The 24,748-nt window shown below is 37.8% G+C and overlaps 1 protein-coding gene and 1 long non-coding RNA gene across 3 annotated transcripts in view; one reads left to right on the top strand and one right to left on the bottom strand.

Annotated features, from left to right (window-relative positions):
• LOC139133003 (replication termination factor 2-like) overlaps nucleotides 1-24,748 on the top strand; it is a 35,743-nt gene that overhangs the window by 8,121 nt on the left and 2,874 nt on the right. The window contains exon 8 of one of the 2 annotated variants that reach the window (XM_070699345.1): nucleotides 15,775-15,896. The exons of the other annotated variant lie outside the window; for it this stretch is intronic. Coding sequence (XP_070555446.1) covers nucleotides 15,775-15,881 — 107 coding nt within the window. The 3' untranslated portion in view covers nucleotides 15,882-15,896. Of the gene's footprint in view, nucleotides 1-15,774; nucleotides 15,897-24,748 lie in introns of those variants that run through there. 2 annotated transcript variants of the gene reach the window in all.
• LOC139133005 (uncharacterized) lies at nucleotides 19,594-23,074 on the bottom strand. Its single transcript, XR_011552518.1, has 3 exons — nucleotides 22,916-23,074; nucleotides 22,088-22,222; nucleotides 19,594-21,104 (listed from the first exon to the last, which is right to left on the bottom strand). It is a non-coding gene; the product is annotated as an uncharacterized lncRNA (long non-coding RNA).

Genomic DNA, 24,748 nt, shown 5'->3' with positions numbered 1-24,748 from the left:
GGAAAAATGTTGCGCTAAAATTTTGGTGGGAAAAATTACAGCTCTCAAAGGGTTAACTATTGAATTAGCTCACTGTGGACTGTTCCCATGGTGTTCTGTTGAATTGTTGGACCACAGCATGTGGAATGTGGGTTGAAAATGTTGCATTTATGATCACCATTTTGTCATTGCTCGATGAGTACTCATTGCAGCTGGAGATCACACAGTAAATTGTTGTGCAACACTTTCAACATTGTTACTTTCTGATTGTACGGTGCTGAGGGGCTGTATTTTCCTGGTCCAGTTCATGCTTTTTTTAAAGCTGTAAGCTGCATATTTGGAATTGCATATCACTCAAGAATAGCTGTGGACTTCTACAGGATATCCTAATGAAGCATTTAGTTCATTCTGTGTCAGCAAAACAATGTCTTTTCACAATTGGATGAACTGTGTCCCATTGCTATTGTCTATCGATATTAAAAATTTCTCCTCAAAAATCAAGATGCACGGCTTGTTTGATGGTCCAGTCTTTTAGTTTGGAATGCAGTCTTCAACATAGCTCATGATTTTGCACATTCTGAGATGGTTCACTAAATGGATTTGGCAATTTGATGTTGAGGCTTCGGAGTCTGGCTTTATGGTATTCATCTGATACATGTTATTCAAAGCCAATCTCATATTGGTGCTTGACTTCCTCAGCCAGCGCATGTCGGTTGATTGCCTTCAAAAGGTCAATAAGAACATCTGACTTAGTACTGGACAGATGCTCCCGTTCCTGCAACATTTGAAATAGATAGAAAGCACTGCGGAAGCCATTTTCTCCCTTTTTCAAGTTTTCCCGGTCTCGCTTCTGGATAGGTGGGTTGAGACCTTCACAATGGTCAATCATTTGTAAGTACTCCACTGAAAAAGTAAAAACAAAGCTTTATCAATCAACATTGGCAGCATGAATATGAAATATCTCTTTACTTTGTAAAGGGATAGTTGCTGTAACTTTGATGTTCTTCACTAATTTTGTTGTTGAAGTTGACTACACTATCTCATTCTACTTCCCTTATCATGTTGAGATGCTTGTCAACTCAGCCTGTGCATGTTTAGATTGCAATGATATTGTTGACAAGTGAATTCTGGTCTGAACTAGAATTCAAATGTAAACAAAAGTGCATTCTTTGTATGGACGCAGAGTTTGCATGCTAAATAGCTGGTGTATTACAGTACATTTACCAATGATTTTGACGATGAGATACAGCTGGATATATATACACTACCTAATTAGGTTTGTCAGTTTGCTCGCGAATTTACCCTTTTAGTGGTCAACTTTTACAACTTTGCGCCAACATCAGACAGACTAAAACAGCAGGTGACGCAGCAAGATGTCTGTAAACTAATTTACTATGTAGTATGTTTATATCTTTACAGCAGCTATCAGTTTCAATGGTGACACACACAGAGACTGGTTGCCAAGTTTTACAAGCAGTTCAAATTCACGGAGAGGTGGTAAAAGAACGAGGTTACTGCAAATTTAGACTCAGAGGACAGTGTTCTTTGTAGTTGAATATCAATAAAGTTCATGACTTCAAAAATAATAGAGTGATGTGTAAAATGAACAAACTTTACTTTGAACTGCTTGTAAAACTTGGCAACCAGTCTCTGTGTGGTAACATGCTTTTGGGAGTTGAACTTGTCATTGACATATGAAAACAAACAGTGAAAAAACTGGCCCCTAAATTGATTTGTAAGATACAGTTAAATAGAAATGCAAGACAATTTATGAAATTGTTGTCGGTTTCAGAGCTTCTGTCTACAGCAAGAAACTCTTCATTTCAATGAATGACTTGCATAAAAGAGGATATGTATTCAGTGTTCATTCTAGGACGTAAAAACAAGGGGCCACTTTGGGCCCCTACTCCTGTCCCAAGGGGGCCATTTATAAAATCGGGCCGTCATGATCACACATGTAAAACCCTTGAATTTTCTGCTGAAAATACCATAGTCTATCAAGTCAAGAAAAGGAGAATACTAGAGATCGGGCCACCTGTAACCAACGAAGCCTACAGCAAAGTTGTGCTCCGTATACGCAACAGGCCCAACAATGGCAGCAGCAAACTAACCGTTTGGTTTGATTCCATGTTATACGTAACTTATGTGATGAATTATTGATGTCGGACTTTAACAACTGCACAAATTACTACGGACTGTGATTTTGACTGGAAACGATCATGATCAAAGCTTAGCGCACCGGTAGGATTTCTCCGAGTGGCCCCGGTTTGCACTGGTCGACAATTATCACACTGATACAACACGAGAGTGTAACCTGTACGACCTACATAAAGTGATTGATACATCAACTTTTAAACATAACTTGTATGTATTAGCAAATTTACGATCATTGGTTCTGATCTGGCTACTCTGGATAACGAGATATGTCCGACCTAAACTGTGTTGCTCTTCAAAACGATCATATGGCCGGCCAAGGAATGCTTTCCTTGCAGTGTTCAACGTTTCGCTGGTATGGACGATAGACGTTGCAAACGCTTCAATTTAAGGGACTGCCCGATCATCCTGGGTTCATCAACTATTATATAGTACTGGCGTTAAAAATCTGAGCGGCGACTAGCTTTTCACGATAACGCGGCGGCCGCGGCCGGAGCTGTTGTTTACATTCATCGATCGTACCACATGCGCACGGCTCCAATACACCATTGCCCCTACATCAGTCCTTTTTACCCAGCTTCCTATGCACCACCATATATGCCGTAGTGGGCAAAGGTCGAAGGGTAACTAAATCGTTTAACATGGCACACTATGACTGAGGTAATGACCTTCGGGGAGCTACGTAAATGTATGAACTAAGTGAACTCTGCTCTGCGTGATCGACCGACCCATTCATAAAATGTTGCGCCCTTGGTGGCGCATCAAAGGTAGAAATGAGGGCCATTCGAGATTTTTTTGCGCAAATTGCGCAATGGCGCGTCCTAGAATTAACTCTGTGTATTGTGTGGTAGTGGTAGCACGGTCATAAACAAATCAAATTTTACTACCTCTCTGATTCACAAAAAATCACTTCTAATATCTGTCAAGATTTATTTTAGAATTTTGTCAGTCCTTACCTTCCCCAATTTCTTCAGACAGTTTGTGAGTGAATCTGGTGAAAGGACCTATGTTGTTTTTAGAATTAACATTAGACGCCATGATTCCCAGAAGGTCAATTGAAGGTCACTCATTCAGTCAGGAGGCTGTGAAAAAAGGCAAAGATGACAAATTTTTTATATCAACATCTCAGTAACTGTAGAGTCTATAAGGTAATTTGCAAACGATGCTGAAAATAGCACACGTAGTTTGATATTCCATCTAAAAGTTGATAATTATTAGGTCTCTCTTTCTGCAAAATCATTTTATGACATAAACAAATTATAGCTGACTTTACATTTATGGTGAAATATATAATGAGCACTTTTTAAGAGCAGTTGATGGAGATACCGATGCAGGCTTTGATTCGTTAGTACAGAAATCAAATCAAATCAGTTGTGTCTTGTTTCTTATTCTGGAAACCTTGAGTGTGTGTAGTTGGTTCCTTGCCTTGAAACTTCCCATAGTTTTGGTATCGTTCCTCCCAAACTCTCCTATAGTATATAGTGTCATGCTCTGATTTTGTCAAAGATGTAAGACTGCTCATTTGACTGTGGAAGGACTCAAGCCTAGAAGAATTACATCACTGTCATCCCCTTGTCCCTCTACTAATTTGCTATAAATGCCATGGGAGTTACTTCATTCATATAAACTATGTCAAGTCATTTTTTTTATTTTATTTGCTCATCAACAGCGCCATCAGGCAGCCACTTACAGACAAGAAAATAAAGAAAAGGATAAAATACACTAAAATTTAAACAAACAAAAAATTACCATAAACGTCAAACAATGACAAAAACAAATTAACATGTCTTTTAAAAGTTGAATGAGATTCTTCAAAAACATCGACATCGCAAACCTTATCAATCAAATCATTAAAAAGTCGTGACGTACGTCTAATCAGGCCATTTTACGTTGCATGTCACATGGGTTAGTCTCCTGGGTTCTTGACATATTTGTAGCTCTGCCTAAATGAATCAAATGTGGACACAAGTGACATAATTTTCCCCAGCTGGAGTCCTTTCACAGTCGACTATTAAAATGATTTTGTGGCTTTCACAGAGAATCAGAGCATGATACTGGTCTTAAGTTTTGGGGTACCGTACAATACACAAACTATGGAGGGGTTCTAGAAAATTGGTTCTTGGTGCTGCATGAATGACAGTGAGCATATGAATGCAGTGTTGAATCTAGGATTTTACTTTCAGGGGCCATTTCGGCCCCTTTCACACAAAATGAGGGGCCATCACAGATTTTAAGGGGCCATTTTAGAAAATGTATACCAATAAAATATTATTACAATCCACTCAGTCTACACGTTTATTCTGTTCATTTTCCATGTTTGTTCTTTATTGTGACCGGTCAAGGGTATAGCATCCCACAGAGCAACAATCATGTGACACTTGTAAGGACTGACTACAAACACTGAATTCTTAATAGTGAACACTTGTGATATGAACGTTAAACAGACGAAAAGAAAAACTAAGAACATTTTGCTTGTTAGGCCTTTCATATAGTACATAACTGCATTGGTCGAGTTTTACTCAGTATTGTTCACCTTTTGTGAAAGATTCTACGGTCTTTTTTGGCAGACCAAACACGCAATGCTCTGTCGAAGTCAAATGACTCTGATAGAAGGTCCTTCAATGTTTATAAGCATGAGTTTATTTAGAATGTCTGGTCCAAGTCTATTTCTCAGTGAAACTTTGACATTGTTTTGGACACTAAAGCCACGTTCACAATCTGCTGTTTGAACTGGGAGTATCAGAGCAATTTCACACAACTTCAATAAGTTTGGAAATAGATCATGATGAAACTTGAAAATCAACCCCCATAAAGTAGACAATTTATCCCTTGGATATTGCTGCTGTAAGACCAATTCTTTGACTAAAGCCCACTCTTGTCTGGTGGCATCTCTGTCAACAATACCATCATATTGATCAAGAAGTTGCTCTAACTTTTCACAACCAAACATTGGCAGCTCATCTTTTGGTACAAATGACAGAGTGCGAAGAGACAATACTGCAAATGAATCAATAATATTGGTAGAGTGTGTTGGAAATCTTTAATCCAGTTGCTGAATTAAATTAATTTAGGTGATGAAATCTGCCCTGACTTTTCTAAATTTAGTTTCCTGTGCATTAGAGTAACTGATTACATGGCCATTCAATTCATACGAGTCTGAAGAGTTCTTCTTTAATGAGGACAAGAAGAGCTTCAAATAGTGACCGTCTTCAGTTTAAAAAAAATTCTAACTGACGTTTAGCCTACTAGTAGTACTAGTAACTGCATCTACTGCTGGTCGAATGGTACTGATATCAATATCTTGCTTTTGAAAAACAAGACTGAGCTCTGTATGGGGGCATTACATCCATTAAAAAAATGCATTGTTGCAATAAATTCATAGTTAGTCAGTTTTTTTCCAAACCCTTTCGCTGTCGGATCGCGATCACCGGTTTCAGAAGCGTAGGTTATCAATGCATCCCAGCTACGGTAAACGGCATCTCATGCACCATAAAAAGAAAACCAGCGAACAGCGTGAACCACCTTTATTTTGAGCGTCGGGTCATCAAGGACATCTTGTATACGTTTTAATGCGGACGTACGAACTGCGGAACGGCTGAAATAGTAGTAGTACAAACCCGTCAGTTTTCTGATAAACATCGTTGAGATACGCGACGGCAGCAGCCGCCTGACTTGTAACGAGGGCCAGCCGATGTGCGCTGCCTCGCAGCTCGCAGTGTATGTTGACGAGGTACGGATTGGCTGCCTTCAGTCTCGCTCTCACGCCAGTTTTAGATCCCGTCATTACAGACGCTCCGTCGGAACCCAACGCCATTCCTTTGTCATATTCTTCTCTTTTAGAGTTGCACACAGTTTATCGTACACGTTTTCGGCAGCACCGTGTCCACTTTCTAGAAGCACGTTTCCAAAGAAATAAGTTCGCGGTTGAAAGTCAGTGGGCGATACAACACGGACGTACACATTCAATTTCTTGGACACAGAAATGTCTGTACTTTCGTCGATAAGAACTGCTACGTAGCGGCTAGCACGGACATTACTAACAACATTTTCCACGATCACATCAGAAATCGCGTCAATGAACTCATCTGCTGTTGCTTTTGACGAGTAGGTAGCATTTTCCCCAACATCAATCTCAATGTATTTAATATTTTCACAACCTTGCAGTTCGATCATTTTCATGAGCGAAGGATATTTATGCACAGCGATATTTTCTTTTGCCATCCAATAGACTGATCTCAGACCCGTTATAATTCCATCCTGAGATTTTGTTCGTGCCGTTTTAGCAGAGGTTTGAAAAGCTGACCTCATTGACATTTCAGTCAGTGCATTTTGATGATCAGCACAGGAAACGTGACGAGTTAGAGTCGAGGTACGGAAATTACGGCATCGTTTACCTTCCGTGAACGCGTTAGATTTCTTGCCATCGATACAGACTTGGCATTTCATGCCGCCGTCTTCCTCAGAGTAGCGTACCCAAGGAAAATCGTTCAACCATCGACGCATAAATTTCCTCGTTTCAGTTCTTGGCTGTTTTGAAGGTGGCGGTTCCGAGCCATTTCCATCTGCGTCATCAATATTTGAAGTGTCGTCTGCACTGCCGCGACAGTGCGTGTCTTGATCTGAACTTTCAGCATCACGGCGGGATTCACTATTGTCGCTCACCACCGATTTTTCGAACTCGGTCATTTCGATGTTCTCTGGCTCCGTGGAATTCTTGTTTCCCGAAAAGATCGGTTTGAAAAACGACGTTATGCGTGACATATTTGCTCTCAATCGGACAGCTAGAACGAAGTAGAACTTTCCTGAACTTTCACTCGAACGCAAACTTCGGAGCACATGTTAATTTGATTGACAACTGAATTAACGGATGAGAGTAGTTTGACACGCGGTTTGAGGATGAAAATCATGACTGACAGACACTTTTACTGAAAACCAATCAGAATAATTATTTTTACGTCGGTTTGCATCGCGACATGCCAATCGGTGATGTAGGTGTTTTCTCAGGCTTGAAAAAAACTACGTATTTGTAACATTGTATGTGAAGCTGTCAATTATTTTACTTGTAGACAAAACATCGCGATATGCCGATTATCAACGTCAGTATCAGTATTTGTCGCTTAACTTGTACTTTGACATGCCATCTCAGGCCAGTCATGTTTTTGGCGTCAACCATTTGACTAGGGAGGGGAAGGAGGTAATTGCTTCTGAAAACAACAGAAAAAATTGCTTCTCAGCAAGAGAGGCTAGCTCCTGTGAGTTTGCTGTGATAAATTATCCTACTATGTCAGGCAGATATTTGTACAGTTAACCAATTTAGTTGCTGGGCAAGCAATTTCTCAATTCATAAGTGAAAGTGATATGAATTGCAAAAATTCAGTTACGTGTATATGTAACAACCTACAATCTGCTAAACAAAGAAACAGACAAAACATTTGCTTCAAAATATCATTTGTAATAAAATTGCTATTATGCATAATGGTTCCCAAAATGTGGACCATTTCCTCCAGCTAACATTAACCCCCCCCCCCCCACCCCAAATGGTAAGTTTACCTCATACCTGCCATGTCAGGCCACTATTGTAAGTTCAATCATATCGACTTCTCGTGGCATCATTTTTGTCTTTTACATGTAAATGTAGAACCATTTGCACGAAAAAGGAGGAAAAAGAACTATAGTAGATTGGAGTATTTTGTGGGCTTAGTATTAGCCCAGGACACAAAAACTTGTAAACGAGTGTGAATTTTATGTCTGTGAATGAAGAAAATAACATACCTATGTCTTGACTACTCTCTGCGACCGGACATACTATGTACAAAAACAGGATGCACACAAGACGGAGTGCTCCACAGAACGGAAACAGGCAGAATGGCAAACGTGTGTACGGCGCTTATCTGACAAAACCTGCTTATCTGACAAAAATAACTAATCACTGCTTGTAGCCTTACTCATTTGTGGAAAGTAATCCCTCACACAATACTCCGTCTAGTTAAAACACACGAATGAAATTTTAATTACAGAAGTCTAAAATCACAAACATCAAAAAATAGCCTTATACTAGTTAAAAAACACAGTAAATTTCATTGATTGCGTAAAATCGCCGAGCACCTCAATTAATCACTGTGTACATCGATCACATAGAGGCTGTCTTAAGGGGCAGGAAAGGGCACGAGGTCACACGAGGTCGTGCGCTCTCACGGTGGCGGGAGTATTAAAATCACCACATCACAATGCGGCAATGGCAAGCAGAGTACTTTTGTTTTTGTTTTTCATCACCTTCCTCGATCGCTAATTTTGCCATTTAAGTACATAAATTATATTCAATAAGCATGCAAGTGGATGATAAGAAAGCACCTACATGTTGCAACACGGAGTTATCTCCATGGGCTCGTACAGTACTTTGTACAGTGAGCGAGCGCGAGCCCGGCCGAGAGTGCCGGTTGGCTATTGACACCCATTGGTACAGGTACTGCAGTAGCACTATGGGACCGCAAAATGACGACGAAAGAAGCTTTTTCGAAGATTTATTTTTGATTTCTATTGAGAATATATGTTGTTAAGAATAACTAGGCTAGGTTTGGTTGAATTTGGAGGCCGACTGGCAAAAAAAACGGGAGGGGTGTCAATAGCCAAATAGAGTGACGGTTGGCTATTGACACCCATTGGTATAGGCCGCCTGTAGTAGCACTATATATGGGACCGCAAAATGACGACGAAAGAAGCTATTTCGAAGGATTTTTTTTTTATTTCTATTGAGAATATATGTTGTTTAGAATAACTAAGCTAAGTTAGGTTGAATTTGGATGCCGACTGGCGAAAAAACGGAGGGGTGTCAATAGCCAAATAGAGTGCCGTTGGCTATTGACACCCATTGGTATAGGCCGCCTGCAGTAGCACTATATATGGGACCGCAAAATGACGACGAAAGAAGCTATTTCGAAGGTTGTTTTTTTTTTATTTCTACTGAGAATATATGTTGTTTAGAATAACTAAGCTAAGTTTGGTTGAATTTGGAGGCCGACTGGCAAAAAAACGGGAGGGGTGTCATATCGGTATGCATTATGACAACAATCAGGTTTTCTTAGAGGGCCCTCTCAAACTTTATGATGCAACTTTATGAAGCAATTTGACCCCTTGATTTCAGTTTGTTCATACAGTGTTACTTAGCAGTGCTGTCTTCAAAATTGTTCATGATTTCTAATGTCCTTGGAAAGTCTGTACGATAGACATGGCATTTTGCCACATAGGTAACATTCTGGCTGTTGAGGTCTTCATTTGATATGTGTCTTTAAAAACCAGCTACAAATCGATCCCTGACCCTTATGGCCAGATCCATTCTATTGACTCTTCTCAAAAGATAAATAAGAATATCTGGGTAGTTCCTGGACAATTTTCTCCTGGCAATCAACATCTCAAACAGTTGGAAAGCATCGTCGCCGTTTTCCAGGTTTTCCCTGTCTTTCTTCTGGATAGGTGGGTCTAGACCTGCAGTTAGTTGAATCATCCTATGATACTCCTCTGAAAAGTAAAAACAAAGCATTTCCAACAGACATTCCAAATGATATATTTCAAGCACTGGTGTAGAATATCACTTTAACACTGTGAGTGCTGTACATGTCTGTAATTTTTCCCATCAAAATTTTAGTGCAACAGTTTACCAATATTTATTAATTTTTCAGTAATTTTTTTGATAATTTTTGACCTAATGGATATCACATTTAATTGGCTACAGTCTTTTACAGTCAAAGTTTTGGCAAAACCTGAAAAATATTGATTGGGTTATACCAAGGCGACAAAAATTGACTTTGGCGCTCAAAGGGTTAATCGATTTGTGAGGTTGTGAACATAAACAGCAAGATACGGTAGCAAGGTCACCATGGTTGTTGTCATGTCAGAGGTTAAGTCTACAGCAAGAGGTGCTTCACTCAGTGTGTGACTTTTCAGTGAATGACTCGCTGTTAAGAGGACATTATTGTGTGATACAGCTTATGCCTGTGAAATTCAAATCTTTACTGCCAGCGATTCACAAACTTATCCCTGACCTTAAATATGTATATCTAATATGTACATGTTGTTATGTAGGTCATTTACCCCACACTCATCATGACCTGAGTTCGATTAGTCTAGAACATTCCCAAGGTCACTGCCCTAATGACCTCACAACCTTGAATTCAATTAGTCATGTTTGGAATGTTCTGGAAAGTTGATTAGTTGTGTAAGGGAGATAATTTTAGAACAGTAATTAGCATGTCAATAAAAGTTCTAGATTGTTCTTACATGCCTTTATAAAAGGGACGTGCACAGCTTCCAGTCAGACTTTTGGGATCGTGTCTCTTGTGTGTTACTAAACTCCAGCAGTAGTCATTCTCAAGACTTTTCAAGACCTTCACTGTCAACGCTGGATTTATACTGTGGACTTTGTGTAGCTTCAAGCCTGCAAACCAAAGGACTGTTCATTCATCCGACTGACTGTTACAACTCTGAGACTGGAGCTTTGCCGTCCCAGCTGAGATAAGTAGTCTGTACACTTTTAAAGCTTGTACTCTATCCCTGACTTAGCAATTAGTTTTATTTTCGTAATAAATTTTGTTTAAACGTTAACTGCTGAGTTCACCCTTTTGTTCGTTTTCTCTGCACGTAACAAATTGGGGGCTTGTCCGGGATACGAATATTTTGAGCCGTTTGACAACATTTTGCCTACCTTTTCAAAACTACTGTATACTGTGAACTCAGCGAAATTCAATCATGGCGGAATTCAAGCCAGACGAATTTATGGATGACCTTGATCAGGACACATTTAATTCCCTCAGAAAAGACAACCTCATAGCACTGGCCAATTTCCTTAAAGTAGATGTCAAAAGATCTATGCGCAAGCGAGAAATACAGTTCAAGATTGCAAAACATTTAGTTAATTCTGGCCATTTTGAGGAGTCTGCCTTAAAGATTATGAGCCTGAGTCTTCCTTCGAACTCAAAAAATTAGAATTGGAAATACAGGCAGATTTCGAGCTAAAAAAATTGGCATTAGAAAAAGAAAAAGAATTACAAATAAAAGAAAAAGAATTACAAATGGAAAAGGAGAGACAGGCATTAGAAAAAGAAAAAATACAAATGCAGTTAGAAATGGAAGAAAGACAGAAAGAGAGGGAATTGGAAATGAAAGAAAAAAGAATTGCAAATGGAAGAAAGACAAAGGGAGAAAGAAAGAGAGGAAAAAGAAAAGGAAAGAGAATTAGCAGAACACCGACTGCAGTTAGAAATAAACGTTTAGAGCTTGGACAGTCAGGAAAATTCTTCCCTTCAGACAAGTTTGACATCACTAAGCATTTCAGGTTAGTTCCCCTTTCCAAGAAAAGGATGTTGATAAATATTTCCTTCATTTTGAGAAAATTGCTCAGAGTCTGAACTGGCCTAAGGAGTCCTGGTCTATGCTTTTGCAGAGTGCTTGGTGGGTAAAGCCAGAGAAATTTACATTCAGTTGTCAGTAGAGCAGGCTTCAGATTATGATTCTGTGAAGGAATTAATTCTCAAGGGTTATGAGTTGGTGCCTGAAGCTTACCGTCAGAAATTTAGGGATTGTGAGAAGGTGAAAGATCAAACTTACGTTGAATTTGCTCGAACAAAAGAACAACTGTTTGACCGTTGGTGCTCTTCGGAAAAGGTCAGTCAGAATTATGACAAATTACGACAACTTGTTTTGATTGAGGAATTTAAAAGGTGCATTCGGAGTGACATCAAGACGTTTATCAATGAACAAAAGGCAGATACATTGCAGGTTGCTGCACGTTTGGCCGATGATTATTCATTGACCCACAAATCTTCATTTCTCAGCAAACCATCCCAGTCCTTTTCATACAGAAACAATGCAGGTAAATTTAACTCCTCCTTTTCATCCAAGAATTTCTCAAAGGAGAGTAGGAAATCAAATGACAGCAGTTCACACAGTTCAAGTAACACTCCCACATCATCAGATCCCAAGTCTCAATCTCCTTCTGACAAACAGTTCGGTACACTTTCTTGTAATTATTGCAAGAAAGACGGCCATTTAATGTCAGAGTGTTTCAAGTTGAAAAGAAAACGTGAAGGTGGTCAAAGTGGATCTAAGCCCACCGGCTTTATTTCTTCATCAACTCAATTAGAGTCTAATAATGTGTGCTAACACATTGTCTGAGGTTAAACCCCTCTTATCCCCAATTAATGAGGTCAAGGTCAATTCTTCTCAAGATAGCATTATGGGTATTTTCGAACCATTTATTCACGATGGTTTTATATCACTTTCTAGTGATTTTTCTTCCGCTACCCCTGTCAAAATTTTAAGAGATACCGGGCTTCCCAGTCTCTTTGTTGGCAGATACCCTGCCGTTTTCTGAAAAGTCATTTTCAGGTTCTAAAGTTCTTATTAGGGGGTAGATTGCAATGACTTTATTCCTGTTCCTCTCCATAATGTCTATTTGTCTTCGGACTTTGTTTCTGGACCTGTGGCTTTAGGTATTAGGCCTTTTTTGCCTTTTGAAGGGATTCACCTTCTTCTTGGAAACGACCTTGCTGGGAACAAGGTCATTACTAATCCACTTGTGACTGATAATCCTAGTTTAGATCAGGATCCAGAGCCAATTGAACAAGAGATACCCGATTTATTTCCTTCGTGTGCAATTACTCGAGCCATGTCAAAGAAAACTTCCGAGAATCAAAATACTCTCAAGAATAATGTCACAGATGTTGACTTAAATGACACCTTTCTCAGTCAGGTGTTTGACACGGATCATTCCGTTATCCCTCGTGGATTTGAAACTTCCAGTAAAACTTCTGCTGACCAAAGTCAGACATTTTCTAGATCAAATCTCATTGCAGAACAACACAAAGACTCAGATATTTTGTCTTTGTTTGACAGGGTAGATGATGAAGGTAAAACTTCAGATAGCTCTGTTTCCTATTATACAAAATCTGGTATTCTCATGCGTAAATGGAGACCTCCAGATGTCTTGGTTGATGACGACTGGGCTATAAAACATCAAATTGTGATTCCAAAGCCCTATCGTGCTGAAATATTGCGCCTGGCCCATGAAACGCCCTGGGCTGGTCACTTAGGAGTCAGGAAAACTTATCATAAAATTCTCAGTCACTTTTATTGGCCTAATCTCAGGCAGGACGTAGCACATTTCTGTAAAACTTGTCACACATGTCAAATGGTAGGAAAGCCGAATCAGACCATTCCAAAGGCCCCTTTACAGCCAATTCCTGCATTTCAAGAACCATTTAGTAGGATACTAATAGACTGTGTTGGGCCCCTACCAAAAACAAGATCAGGAAATGAGTACATGCTGACAATAATGTGTACATCAACTCGGTTCCCGAAGCCATACCACTGAGAAATATAAAGACAAAGACTATAGTGAGAGCCTTAGTCAAATTTTTCACTTTATTTGGCCTCCCTAAATGTGTCCAGTCCGATCAAGGCTCCAACTTTATGTCTGGAATTTTTCAACAAGTAATGGATCAGCTAGGCATTAAACAGTATAGGTCATCCGCCTATCATCCAGAAAGTCAGGGTGCTCTTGAGCGATTTCATCAAACTTTGAAAAACATGATTAGGACCTACTGTTTTGACACAGAGAAGCAGTGGGATGAAGGAATTCATTTTCTGCTCTTTGCTGTTAGAGAGTCAATTCAAGAGTCTCTTGGTTTTAGCCCATTTGAGCTTGTATTTGGACATACAGTCCGTGGCCCACTAAAGCTCGTTAAAGAGAAATTCCTATCAGACGATGATGATTGTCTGAATATTTTGCAATATGTGTCAGATTTTCGTACAAAACTCTCTAAAGCATGTGAATTAGCCAGAGAAAATCTTGGTCATCTCAGCAGTCAATGAAAACCAAATACGATAAAAACACCTCAAAACGGAAGTTTGAACCAGGTCAAAAAGTTCTTGTTCTACTTCCGGTTCCTGGCAAACCACTCCATGCTCGTTACTTTGGGCCATACCTAATTGATAAGAAATTAAGTGATTTAAATTACATCATAATAACACCTGACAGGCGAAAACAAAAACAGCTATGTCACATAAATATGCTTAAGCCATATTTTGATAGGGATAATCCTACTATAACTCAGCCTGTCAGTGCAGTCAGTTCAAACCATTATGAAGATAGTGATACTGAAACTGACTTGAGTGAAAATACTCTAAACTCAAAGCTGGGCTCGGTCAAGCTTCAGAACTCAGAAATCCTGGAGAAGCTGGAGTCTACAAAGTTGGCACACCTCCAGCCAGAACACCAACAACAGCTGAAAGAACCAATCCATGAACATTTGTTCCAAGATGTTCCAACGAGTACAAACATCATCTACCACAACGAAGATGTCTGCGACAGTAATCCAGTGGAACAACATCCAGACGGACTGAATCCTGCGAAAGCGGAATATCTCCAGGAGGAAGCCAAGTATTTGCCGAACAATGACTTTATCGAACTCAGTAAAAATAACCGGACTTTGCCGTGCATACTTTATGCCAAATTCAGTGCCATTTCAAGTTTTCCAACAACAAATTGCAAGAAGATAGTCATGGGACATCCTGTTTGCTACTTTTCACACAAATTTAACAAATCTCAGAGAAACTACTCTACAATTGAAAAAGAGTGTTTATCTTTGATATTAGCTTTACAGCATTTTGAAGTTTATGTTACTTCTTCAAATCAGCCAATAGTGGTTTATATTGATCACAACCCTCTTGTTTTTCTGCAGAAATTTAAAGGCAAAAATCAGAGATTGCTAAGATGGAGTTTAATGTTACAGGAGTTTAATCTTGACATTAGACATATCAAAGGCAGAGACAATTTAATTGCAGACTGTCTCTCTCGTATTTAGAGTTTATTGTTGTTCACTTTCAAGAAATTTTATTGTTGTTCACTTTCAAGAAACTTTACTTTAGAGTAAAAAAAAAAAAAAATTTGAGTACTTAAATCTTTTTCAAGATTACATTTGTAAAAGAAAGATTTTTCTTGAAAAATTTTCTTTTTTGAAGAGGGGGGTGTGTTATGTAGGTCATTTACCCCACACTCATCATGACCTGAGTTCGATTAGTCTAGAACATTCCCAAGGTCACTGCCCTTAATGACCTCACAACTTGAATTCAATTAGTCATGTTTGGAATGTTCTGGAAAGTTGATTAGTTGTGTAAGGGAGATAATTTTAGAACAGTAATTAGCATGTCAATAAAAGTTCTAGATTGTTCTTACATGCCTTTATAAAAGGGACGTGCACAGCTTCCAGTCAGACTTTTGGGATCGTGTCTCTTGTGTGTTACTAAACTCCAGCAGTAGTCATTCTCAAGACTTTTCAAGACCTTCACTGTCAACGCTGGATTTATACTGTGGACTTTGTGTAGCTTCAAGCCTGCAAACCAAAGGACTGTTCATTCATCCGACTGACTGTTACAACTCTGAGACTGGAGCTTTGCCGTCCCAGCTGAGATAAGTAGTCTGTACACTTTTAAAGCTTGTACTCTATCCCTGACTTAGCAATTAGTTTTATTTTCGTAATAAATTTTGTTTAAACGTTAACTGCTGAGTTCACCCTTTTGTTCGTTTTTCTCTGCACGTAACAATGTATGTACGATTTCATTAGTCCTTACCTCTGCCAATGTCTTCAGCCCACTCGCCCAAGGATGCAAGGAATGGATCAAAATCATTATTCATGGTTTCAGATGTCAGTTGCTATGAATCTCAGGAGGTCAATTGCAGGTCACTGAAGCAGTGAGGTTGCTGTGATAAAGAGCAAGAATAACAATTTTCACATCAACAGCTCAAATAGCCATACAGTCTGCATGGTAACTTGCAAATCACATTTCTGAGAATTTTCGTTTTGGTCAGTGTCTACAGGTAGGTATTCCGAGGCCTTCAAATATCCAGACTTATGTTAAACAAACTTGACCTGATGGTGACATATGAACTTGGCAGGATAGAAGTTTGTATGGCTCTACTAATTGTACCATGGCTGGCTATGTATCATGTCAATGGGTGTGCCTCGGACCTGCCGCATCAGGCCAGTGGTGTGTTGCTACCTTTACATGTTTCACATCGATGTTTTTGTCATTAAAGTCAATGATTCGCAAAAATAAAAGGAAAAAAAAAAAAAGCTGTATAGTAGTATTTTTATCAATGAATGAAAACTGAATGTTTTGCATCATCTCAATAGCTGGTGAATGAACAGCCCACATGTTCGATCAATACATTATATTGTAGCCAGGGAGTATTGGCCTACATGTAGCTCATCAAAATCTTGAAACAAAAGGTGGAATTTCGTATTGTTGAAGAAAAAATGGCTTACCTAATGTGTTATTTTGCAGTTCCGTTTGTCGGGAATAAACAGTCAGCACTGAGCTTGTCTTTGTCCTGAATGAGAGCTGCTCGATCTACTATTAGTCGCGGGAAAGTCCCTGCATGCCATTTCACTGTCATCATTAAATATCCACGAGCACTTCTGTATTTAGGCATAAGGAGAAAAAATATGGGCCACACATCATGAACAATTGACACAGAGAGAGAGAGAGAGAGAGAGAGAGAGAGAGAGAGAGAGAGAGGAAATATGGGCCACACATCATGAACAATTGACAGAGAGAGAGAGAGAGAGAGAGAGAGAGAGAGAGAGAGCGCGTTTACCTACATTGATTCATCACATATCATTTCCTTCGTGAAAGATTTCCTTATGCAAATTTGCCTCCAACTGGAAATTACTACAGGTAGATAGTGGAAGGGGAACACGTACTATTTATGCCTTTGATGAAAAACTTTGAAACATGTGACCATAAAAACTTCAACAAGGGATCCATGAATAGACGGGCAGATATGACATGAACTTGATTGTAAAATCTAATATTTCAAACAAACTCTCAGACAGATTGTCTGATGTTAAAGTGTTATGGAGGTGTTGTGTTATTGAGCTTGATAAGCATTCACACAGTCTAAGTGTGTTAGGATCAAACTACTGTCTGTGTAATCTGAAAAGGAAGGTACACATTTACCAATAGTAATTATCACCAAATCAAAAAATCATCAAGTAAACATTGTCAAATCGTGTTATTTTAAGTAAGTGTGTCATACCTCAATGCTGATTTCGCAATAGGCTGGAGACAGCAAATATAGGTCAGATCAAATTATTGGCTCTTTTTCTCTACACTTTAAACTGCTAACAATCCAAAGGAAAATAGTCAAAGAAATCTTCCTGTTTCAAAAAATCCAATAGCATCAATGACGCTATGCTTCGTTTGATTATATTACTGTAAATGCATAATTTCTGTAACATATTCCGTAGCAAGTGTATCATGTATTATATCATACCAGTATATTGATAGTGCAAATGCAGCAATCTGATTGGTCCAGACATGAAAAGAACCGTGGTATATTGGCGATATACCACAGCTGGCAAACGTGCGAGCTCTCGGCGAGAGCAAAAATCCTCTTTTTGACGTTCAATGCCAGAATTTCAATATACATTATGATATAATAGTAATAAATCACACCCAGCGACGGTATACCACGAGATTTTGACCAGTCCACTTTATATATGCACGAGCGATAGCCAGTTCATATATGTCGTGAACTTGTCAAAATCTCGTGGTATACCATCGCTGGGTGTGCTTTATTACTTAATTGTTCTCACACTTAAAACTATATCAAATTCCATACAGCAGATCAAGTTCAAATGCAAAGCCAAGTTCTACAAGGCAAGTCTAATTGTGTTTATTGTGGGCATACTAAATGAGGACATACTGTAGGTCTACTGGTGTCTGTTTATCATGATTTAGAGACTGAATCACATATTTCTTGGAATCCATATCTTAACCATCAATGGAAATTATTAAGCCGTGCAGTTGGAAAGGATTTGTAGCCAGAAAATTACAACATTATCTCCCCCAAACAAAAACAAAAACAAAAACAAAAAACAAAAACATATGAACAAACAAACAAAAAATCTAAATAATACACAATGCTATCAGTTTTATCATAATTTGAAAGAAATGTGTTTCAACATATTTTTTAATCAAATTTACTTTGATGATATTTCTTCAAATGGACACAATCTCTACCATGATATGCAGATATCACACAGAGACTGTGTAGTGTATATAGTTATTATGCTTGTTGAGAACTCAACTCAGAAAAACAAAATATTATGAAATACATCAAAAGATTTTATTTCACACAAGACTTTATTATTGACGTTTACATCAGACAAGTTTATACACAAACAAAATGACAGGGGATACTGAAGTAATCAAAAACAAAAATAAAGAAGTAAAGATAATGATTTAATAATCATTGCAAGAGAAAGACGGTTCAATGGTGTACAACTGCTTGCTCCAGAAACAGAAAATCTTACTGTGGCAATTCCAGTCTGATTTTTATAAAACAGAAATCAGAGCATTTGTAATTTTATCAATTCTACATTTACAGCTGTAATACTCTGTTGGCCCAACTTCCCCAAGGGACATCATGTTGTTTGACACAAACATTTGAAACACACTGCTGCCAGCAGATCTAGGTACAGATAGAACATGTAAAAGTCTCCACCAAACAATTTAATTTATAACTATTAGTTCGTTCAATACCTTTGATTTAAAGTTAACTGTTTATCCCCCAATTCACAGTAAAAGGTCCACACTCACCATTGAAAGCAAAGGATTGGGGCCAAACCATGACCGTGAATGGGTTAAACTTAAGTAGCAGCAATAAATATTTTACAGTAAACAGAAAGCAACTCTTTCTTAACATTAAGAGAACAGGGTTTACATTGTCTCAACAGCAAATTGGCTCTAACACAGAAAGCAGGTCTTTGTCTCTCTCTAAATACATCAGCCTTATCATTCATTATGTTTGCATTTTTCACATAATTTCTGTTTTGTTGTCTTTAAAAGCAAAATAAATATTCAAAGTGTGATGAGATTGTCAAGTCAAATAATGATTATTTAATGTCATGTTGTCTCTCTCTTTGTCTCAAAGTCTGTCATGGGTTATCAAAACTTGTTAATAAGGTTCAACTGAAATTTGGTATTCACATGCAGTCACAAAACCAAAGATTTGTGTACTACTAGGTATGCATAATTGCATATATAATTGCATAAATTACAAATTTTGAACATTTGTGAATACCTTGACAACAGGTGACATGATTTTGATGGAAGGTTGTAGTACCACCCATAACACATGGTATTTGGCAGTTTTTTGTATACTAATTGGACATTTGCATATTTTAACAGACAGTACAAAAATGTTACATCTGTTATGCTGCTAATCGGTTGCTTTATATTACTAATTTTATTGGTAAATGCATACTTAGAGATTTAGCGATATCTGTGTGTTTGCAGGTTGTTTTGACAATTTGTATGTGTATAACTTACTTTGCATTACTTTATTTAGCTTTGGATAAGGGATCATGAAATTTGCATGTTTGTATTTTATAGGATTTTTATAGGATTTTTTGCCATATTTTGGTGAAAACTTATCTGTGTAACCACTTGTCTGACAGCTTCCACATTGACATTAGGTGCTGAAGGACAAATTAATTCAGAGTTGCCCCAATGATGATGAAATTTGCCCATATATGATTTGTGATTTTAGGTTTAATTTTTCTTGTTTTTGGTCAAAACGTTGTGTTTATAGTCCAAAATGTATACATGGAAGCATAGTCATCTCATTTTCAGTTTGGAAGAACATTGTGAGTTTTCTAACATAGTTAGTCACTGTGACTTTAATAATTTGCTTTTTGACGATAGCAATTTGATTGAAGTCATCACTGTGAAACTTTTTGTACAAATTTTGAGATCAAGCAGGTACAGAATCTGTTTGTAACATTTTAGTGACCTCCATGACCCCAATACTTGATAGAATGATGTTCATGAATAGATAAGCTACTTTTCCTAAAATGTGCAACAGTTTTTCTTTGCATTCCTACATGTTCTCTGTCATACCAGTCACATTATATGACTTTGTTTACTGTTATGCTTAACATTAACCCTTTGAGTGCTGTAATTTTTCCCACCAAAATTTTAGTGCAACATTTTACCAGTTTTTATGAATTTTTCAGTAATTTTTTTGATAATTTTGGACCAAACGGGTTTCACATTTCATTGACTACAGTTTTTCATCAAAATTTGGCAAAAATTTGAAAAAATTTGACTGGGGTACATTTTATAAAGGTGACAAAAATTGACTTTGGCACTCAAAGGGTTAAAGACTACAGAACTAATGAGGGGTGAACAAGATGCAAAAGTGACTGTTTTACAGCCAGTGTTCATGGAGTACTCATTGTACAGAGTGAGTTATCAATGTTGAAATCTATGCAATCCATACATGTGGTAATTTCAGTTGGTTTCATAGTGTGTGTACCATGTTGAGTGGTTTTTTTACCCCAGGTATATTTATTTCGCCTGGATCTCGGTAGCTGAACACTTTTCAAACATAGCTGCTGACTGTTTAAATGTGCCCATATGGCATTGTAAAGTACCATCTGTGGCAGAAATCAGCAACTGCGTTTCTGCATGCTGTGAGGTGAGGCAAGTCCCATGTAAAATGCCAGATCCATAGCTGTTTTTTTGTCCATTCTTTCTTGGGGGAGCATCCTCCTAATTGCTTGAGATTTGATTTAAAGTCTGGAGGTGCTTTTAGTTCATATTGTTCACATGACATTCTGCTGTAGCTCTAGGACTCTGATGTGAAGTTCTTGATCAGATGCTTGTTTGTCAAAATCCTTTTTCAAAGCGGATCTTGACTTGATCAGCCAGAGTATGTCTTTTGATACTTTTCAAAAGGTCAATGAGAATGTCTGGGTTGGTCTTGGATAAGTATCCTCTCTCGATCAACTTGTTAAATAGTTGCATAGCACTCCAGTGTCCATTCTCCCCATTTTTCAAGATTTCCCTGTCTCGTTTGCAAATAAGAGGCTTTGAACCTCCACACAGTTCAATCATATTTAAGTACTCCTCTGAAAGATGAGAAGAAAGCAATATCAATCATCACTCAAGATGTTGGTGCAAGTTTAAAGGGGATATCTTTCCCCGAAATTTGTTTTGTGGTCTTGGACACTGAACCAAACTGTTTTTTGTTGGTTTTTGAATCAAAGTCATCATTACGATAAGTGATATCTCATGAGTTCTAATCTGTGTAAGCTAAGCTTGAACCTCACTAGTCGCAATGAATATCACTTGCACAAATGAAGTGGTGTTTTACTCAGTGGCATGGCAATGAACAACGTCAATCCCACTCTGCAAGTTTCAAAAATCTGAGTGAGCTGGACTTTGGTTTATACAAGACATGTGACTTCAGATATCATACGATAGAAGATTCCTCTTGTTGTGATTTGTGAAGTTTTATAGTTCATTTGTCTGAAAACATATAACAAGTGCAGGGTAGAATTACTCTGTCAACAACAGCATTGATTTGTTGTTCACAAGACATTGTGTTTGGAAGGCTAGTAGAAATAATACTATGTAGCCCAAATGAGGGACTATGTGCTCGAGGGTAGGTGACTGTTTCCTTGGCATCTGGAGGGCTCTGGTCTCCTGCTTGGAGGGTACATAGTCCCTTGTTTGGGCTGTAATGTTTTATTGCATGCCTCTTTTACGTAGTTTTCTCTCCAAATGTTTTGGTCTGTGTTTGCAAATAATAATTATATGCTTTATTTTCATGTTAGAAAAATAGAATGATATTCATCATTGAACAGCCCTTTGAACTATTTAAATCACTGTTATGCAGTTTATCGACTTTTTATGCATAGTTTTGTCAATGTCATCAACAATTTACCATGGAATCCTATGAGGCGTGTAACATTTGATATAGCAGGCACTGATGTAATAATTTGCATTTCAACAAACCACTGGGTCAAGAAGAATAAAGTGTACTTGTTTCCAGAACAAATATTATCAACAGTTACAGCTATTCTCCCTTTAAGATTTTGTTTGTCCTTACCTCTGACAATTTCCTCAGCCACCTCGTATAAACATACATTCATTGGGTCTATTAAGCTTGAGGCCATGGTTTCAGCTCAGACAGGATAAATTTACCAAGGAAGATCAATCACAGGTCACCCAGTGTATCAGCTTGCTATGGTAAAGGGCAAGAAAAGACAACTTGTCATATCAAGGGTTCAGCAACAATAAATCTGGTTAGATTTCTCCATAAGTCTTTGTTATGTGTGAAGTTTATAGTTTATGGTTATGGTTTCAGTGGATTATTAATAAAATGGTTTCTACATATGAAGCTATGCTTCACTTTAGCAGTGTAAAATTGTGATGTTAAATTCATACATATTAGCCACCTTTATAGGGGAATAAATATGAAAACAAACTCGTAGCTGTAATATTGCATTTTGAATTCAAAATTTACACTTTAATAGGGAGCATGTAAACTGTTTCTTGCTTCCTTTGTATTTGTTGTGACAGTGTTCATTCGCTGACCCCTGAACCTGCCATATCAGACCAGTATATACCGGTAACTGGATACGGCATTCAATGGATTTTTGGCTTTCTCTCTGTGTTTTTTTATCATTTTAAATGTATTGCCATTGGCAGAACACAGAAGACATAGAAAAACTCTAGGCAGTAGGTGAACCATATTTAGCAGATAATGTACAAATGTGAAACTGATAATCATACAAGATGCATGAACTTGATGATTGGAAGGCCATGTGGTCATTGGTTTCATGTGAATACTAGCTGATACTTGAAAGTGATCTATATCGGCATACATGTAACTCTCCAAAATGTGTTTTGTGTCACTGGATAAAAATTAACTTACTCTGAAGTCTTCGTATTGACCTGTCTGTCAGAAAGTCCAGTCCGTAGTTTGTCTGTTTCTTCAAGTTGCAAACAACAGTAGATTTCAGTGCCCTACTGTAATAAGCTCTTCTTTGTCTGTAATTTGGAAATCCCCAGTTCTAAAAAAAGAACAGAATGTGCATGCCTAAGATATAGAGGGCGCTTTCAATTGCTGTACACAATATATCGCCATTGTATAAAGTGACACTGCAGTTCTTTCAATATTTTATGAGAAAGACACAAAACAGACGTAAGGTTGAGCTGCACGTTGCCAACACAGTTTTTTTTCAAAGGAATATTTTTCATCTAAGATGACAAGGAAACCCCCTCATAACTATATATTTTCAAAAAAGCAGAGAATCTAAAGTTTAGTATGGTTGCAGTAGTTTACTCGAAAGATGAAGGGAGTGTATGTTTGTTTGGAGTAAAAACCTCAATTTTTGGTATTAATGGTAAACTTTAATGTAAGTCAAAAACTTGATACTATTTTCTGAAATGGTAATATTTCATTTGAAAGAAGAGTATATGTAGAAAAAAACGACTATTTTATTTTGCATTATCTATCCTCATTCTAAAATGGCAAGGGTTGAAGGACTGATACTCTAGTGATTAAAAACATGTTTAGCGAAATTCATGCCTCTTATTCAAAATGTAAGAATTTTATTGTCAAAGAAAGTAGTTGTTTTTTTATATAGCATTTAAAGAACATAATATGAAAATTTCTGAAAATTTGACCCAGCCAGAGTGGAGTTAAATTCTTTGGAAAGCTTGAAATTGGGAGAAAAGAGAAGCCAGGAAATTTGGTTATTTGCATACATTTGCATAAATTAAGACTTCTGTATCATGTAACTTATGACTGCTTAACAAGGTAAAAGGTGAACCCAACTAATGTTTTAATCTTGGGTTAACAAATTAATTAAAATTGAATGAATATTTGCAAAATGATTTTGAGCAAAATACGCTGTGTTGGGTGCAGCACCCCCTTAATCACATTTGTTTTAAGTGGTGCACTGGTTGTTCATTGTGACAGGGTCATTTCAATTGTGTATCAAAATCAATAACTGCAATCACTTCACAAATAAAGATAGTGAATTGTACTTGGAGACAGGATGTCAACACAGCTCTGGATGCATTGTGTCAGTCGTGTTGATGCTGTAAAGTGGGTCATCAATTCAAGATGTTCCGTTTTTAGAGCAATTGCAGAATTCAACGAGTACATTGTCATTTTCTGTAACTTGAAAGGGAAAGATTTGTTTTCAGATAAGAACTTCCTCAAAAGGAAACAAGAAGCTTTGAATATGCTATTACCTGCGATTAAAGTAAAATACAGTATGTATGGTTGTAATGTATCTTATAACCCTGTAGGAATGAGGACATAAAATATCGGCCAGGTGATGTCACCATGTCCTGTTTTCAAGTCAGGTCAGGTGAGGTCATTGGATGTCCTCTTTTCAGGTTAAGTGTGGTCATTGGATGCCCCCTTTTCAGGTCAAGTGGGGTCACTGGATTTTTTTTTTCAGGTCAGATTAAGTCCTTAGATATCCTGTAAAATTAAATTTTGCAAATTAACATTCCAGGAAAGTTTTCTTTTTTGCCAGCAAATTTAGCTTGACAAACTGTATTCAGTTGCATTATTTGTCAATTATTCTCTCCAGTAGTAGTATGAGACATTGTAATTCTAGACTACATCATCAGAGAATCTCATTCATAATTGAATACAATTTATTGCAAATAAAGTCTCAGATGGCCACAACATTACATTGTACACTTAAGTCAAACTTTTTTAATACCTGTGATGTTAGGGCAATTTAAC

Source organism: Ptychodera flava, chromosome 5, assembly GCF_041260155.1.
Source record: "Ptychodera flava strain L36383 chromosome 5, AS_Pfla_20210202, whole genome shotgun sequence".
Taxonomy (NCBI): domain Eukaryota; kingdom Metazoa; phylum Hemichordata; class Enteropneusta; family Ptychoderidae; genus Ptychodera; species Ptychodera flava.
The sequence above is the reverse complement of the archived record's forward strand: the minus strand, read 5'-3'. Positions and strand labels throughout refer to the sequence as shown.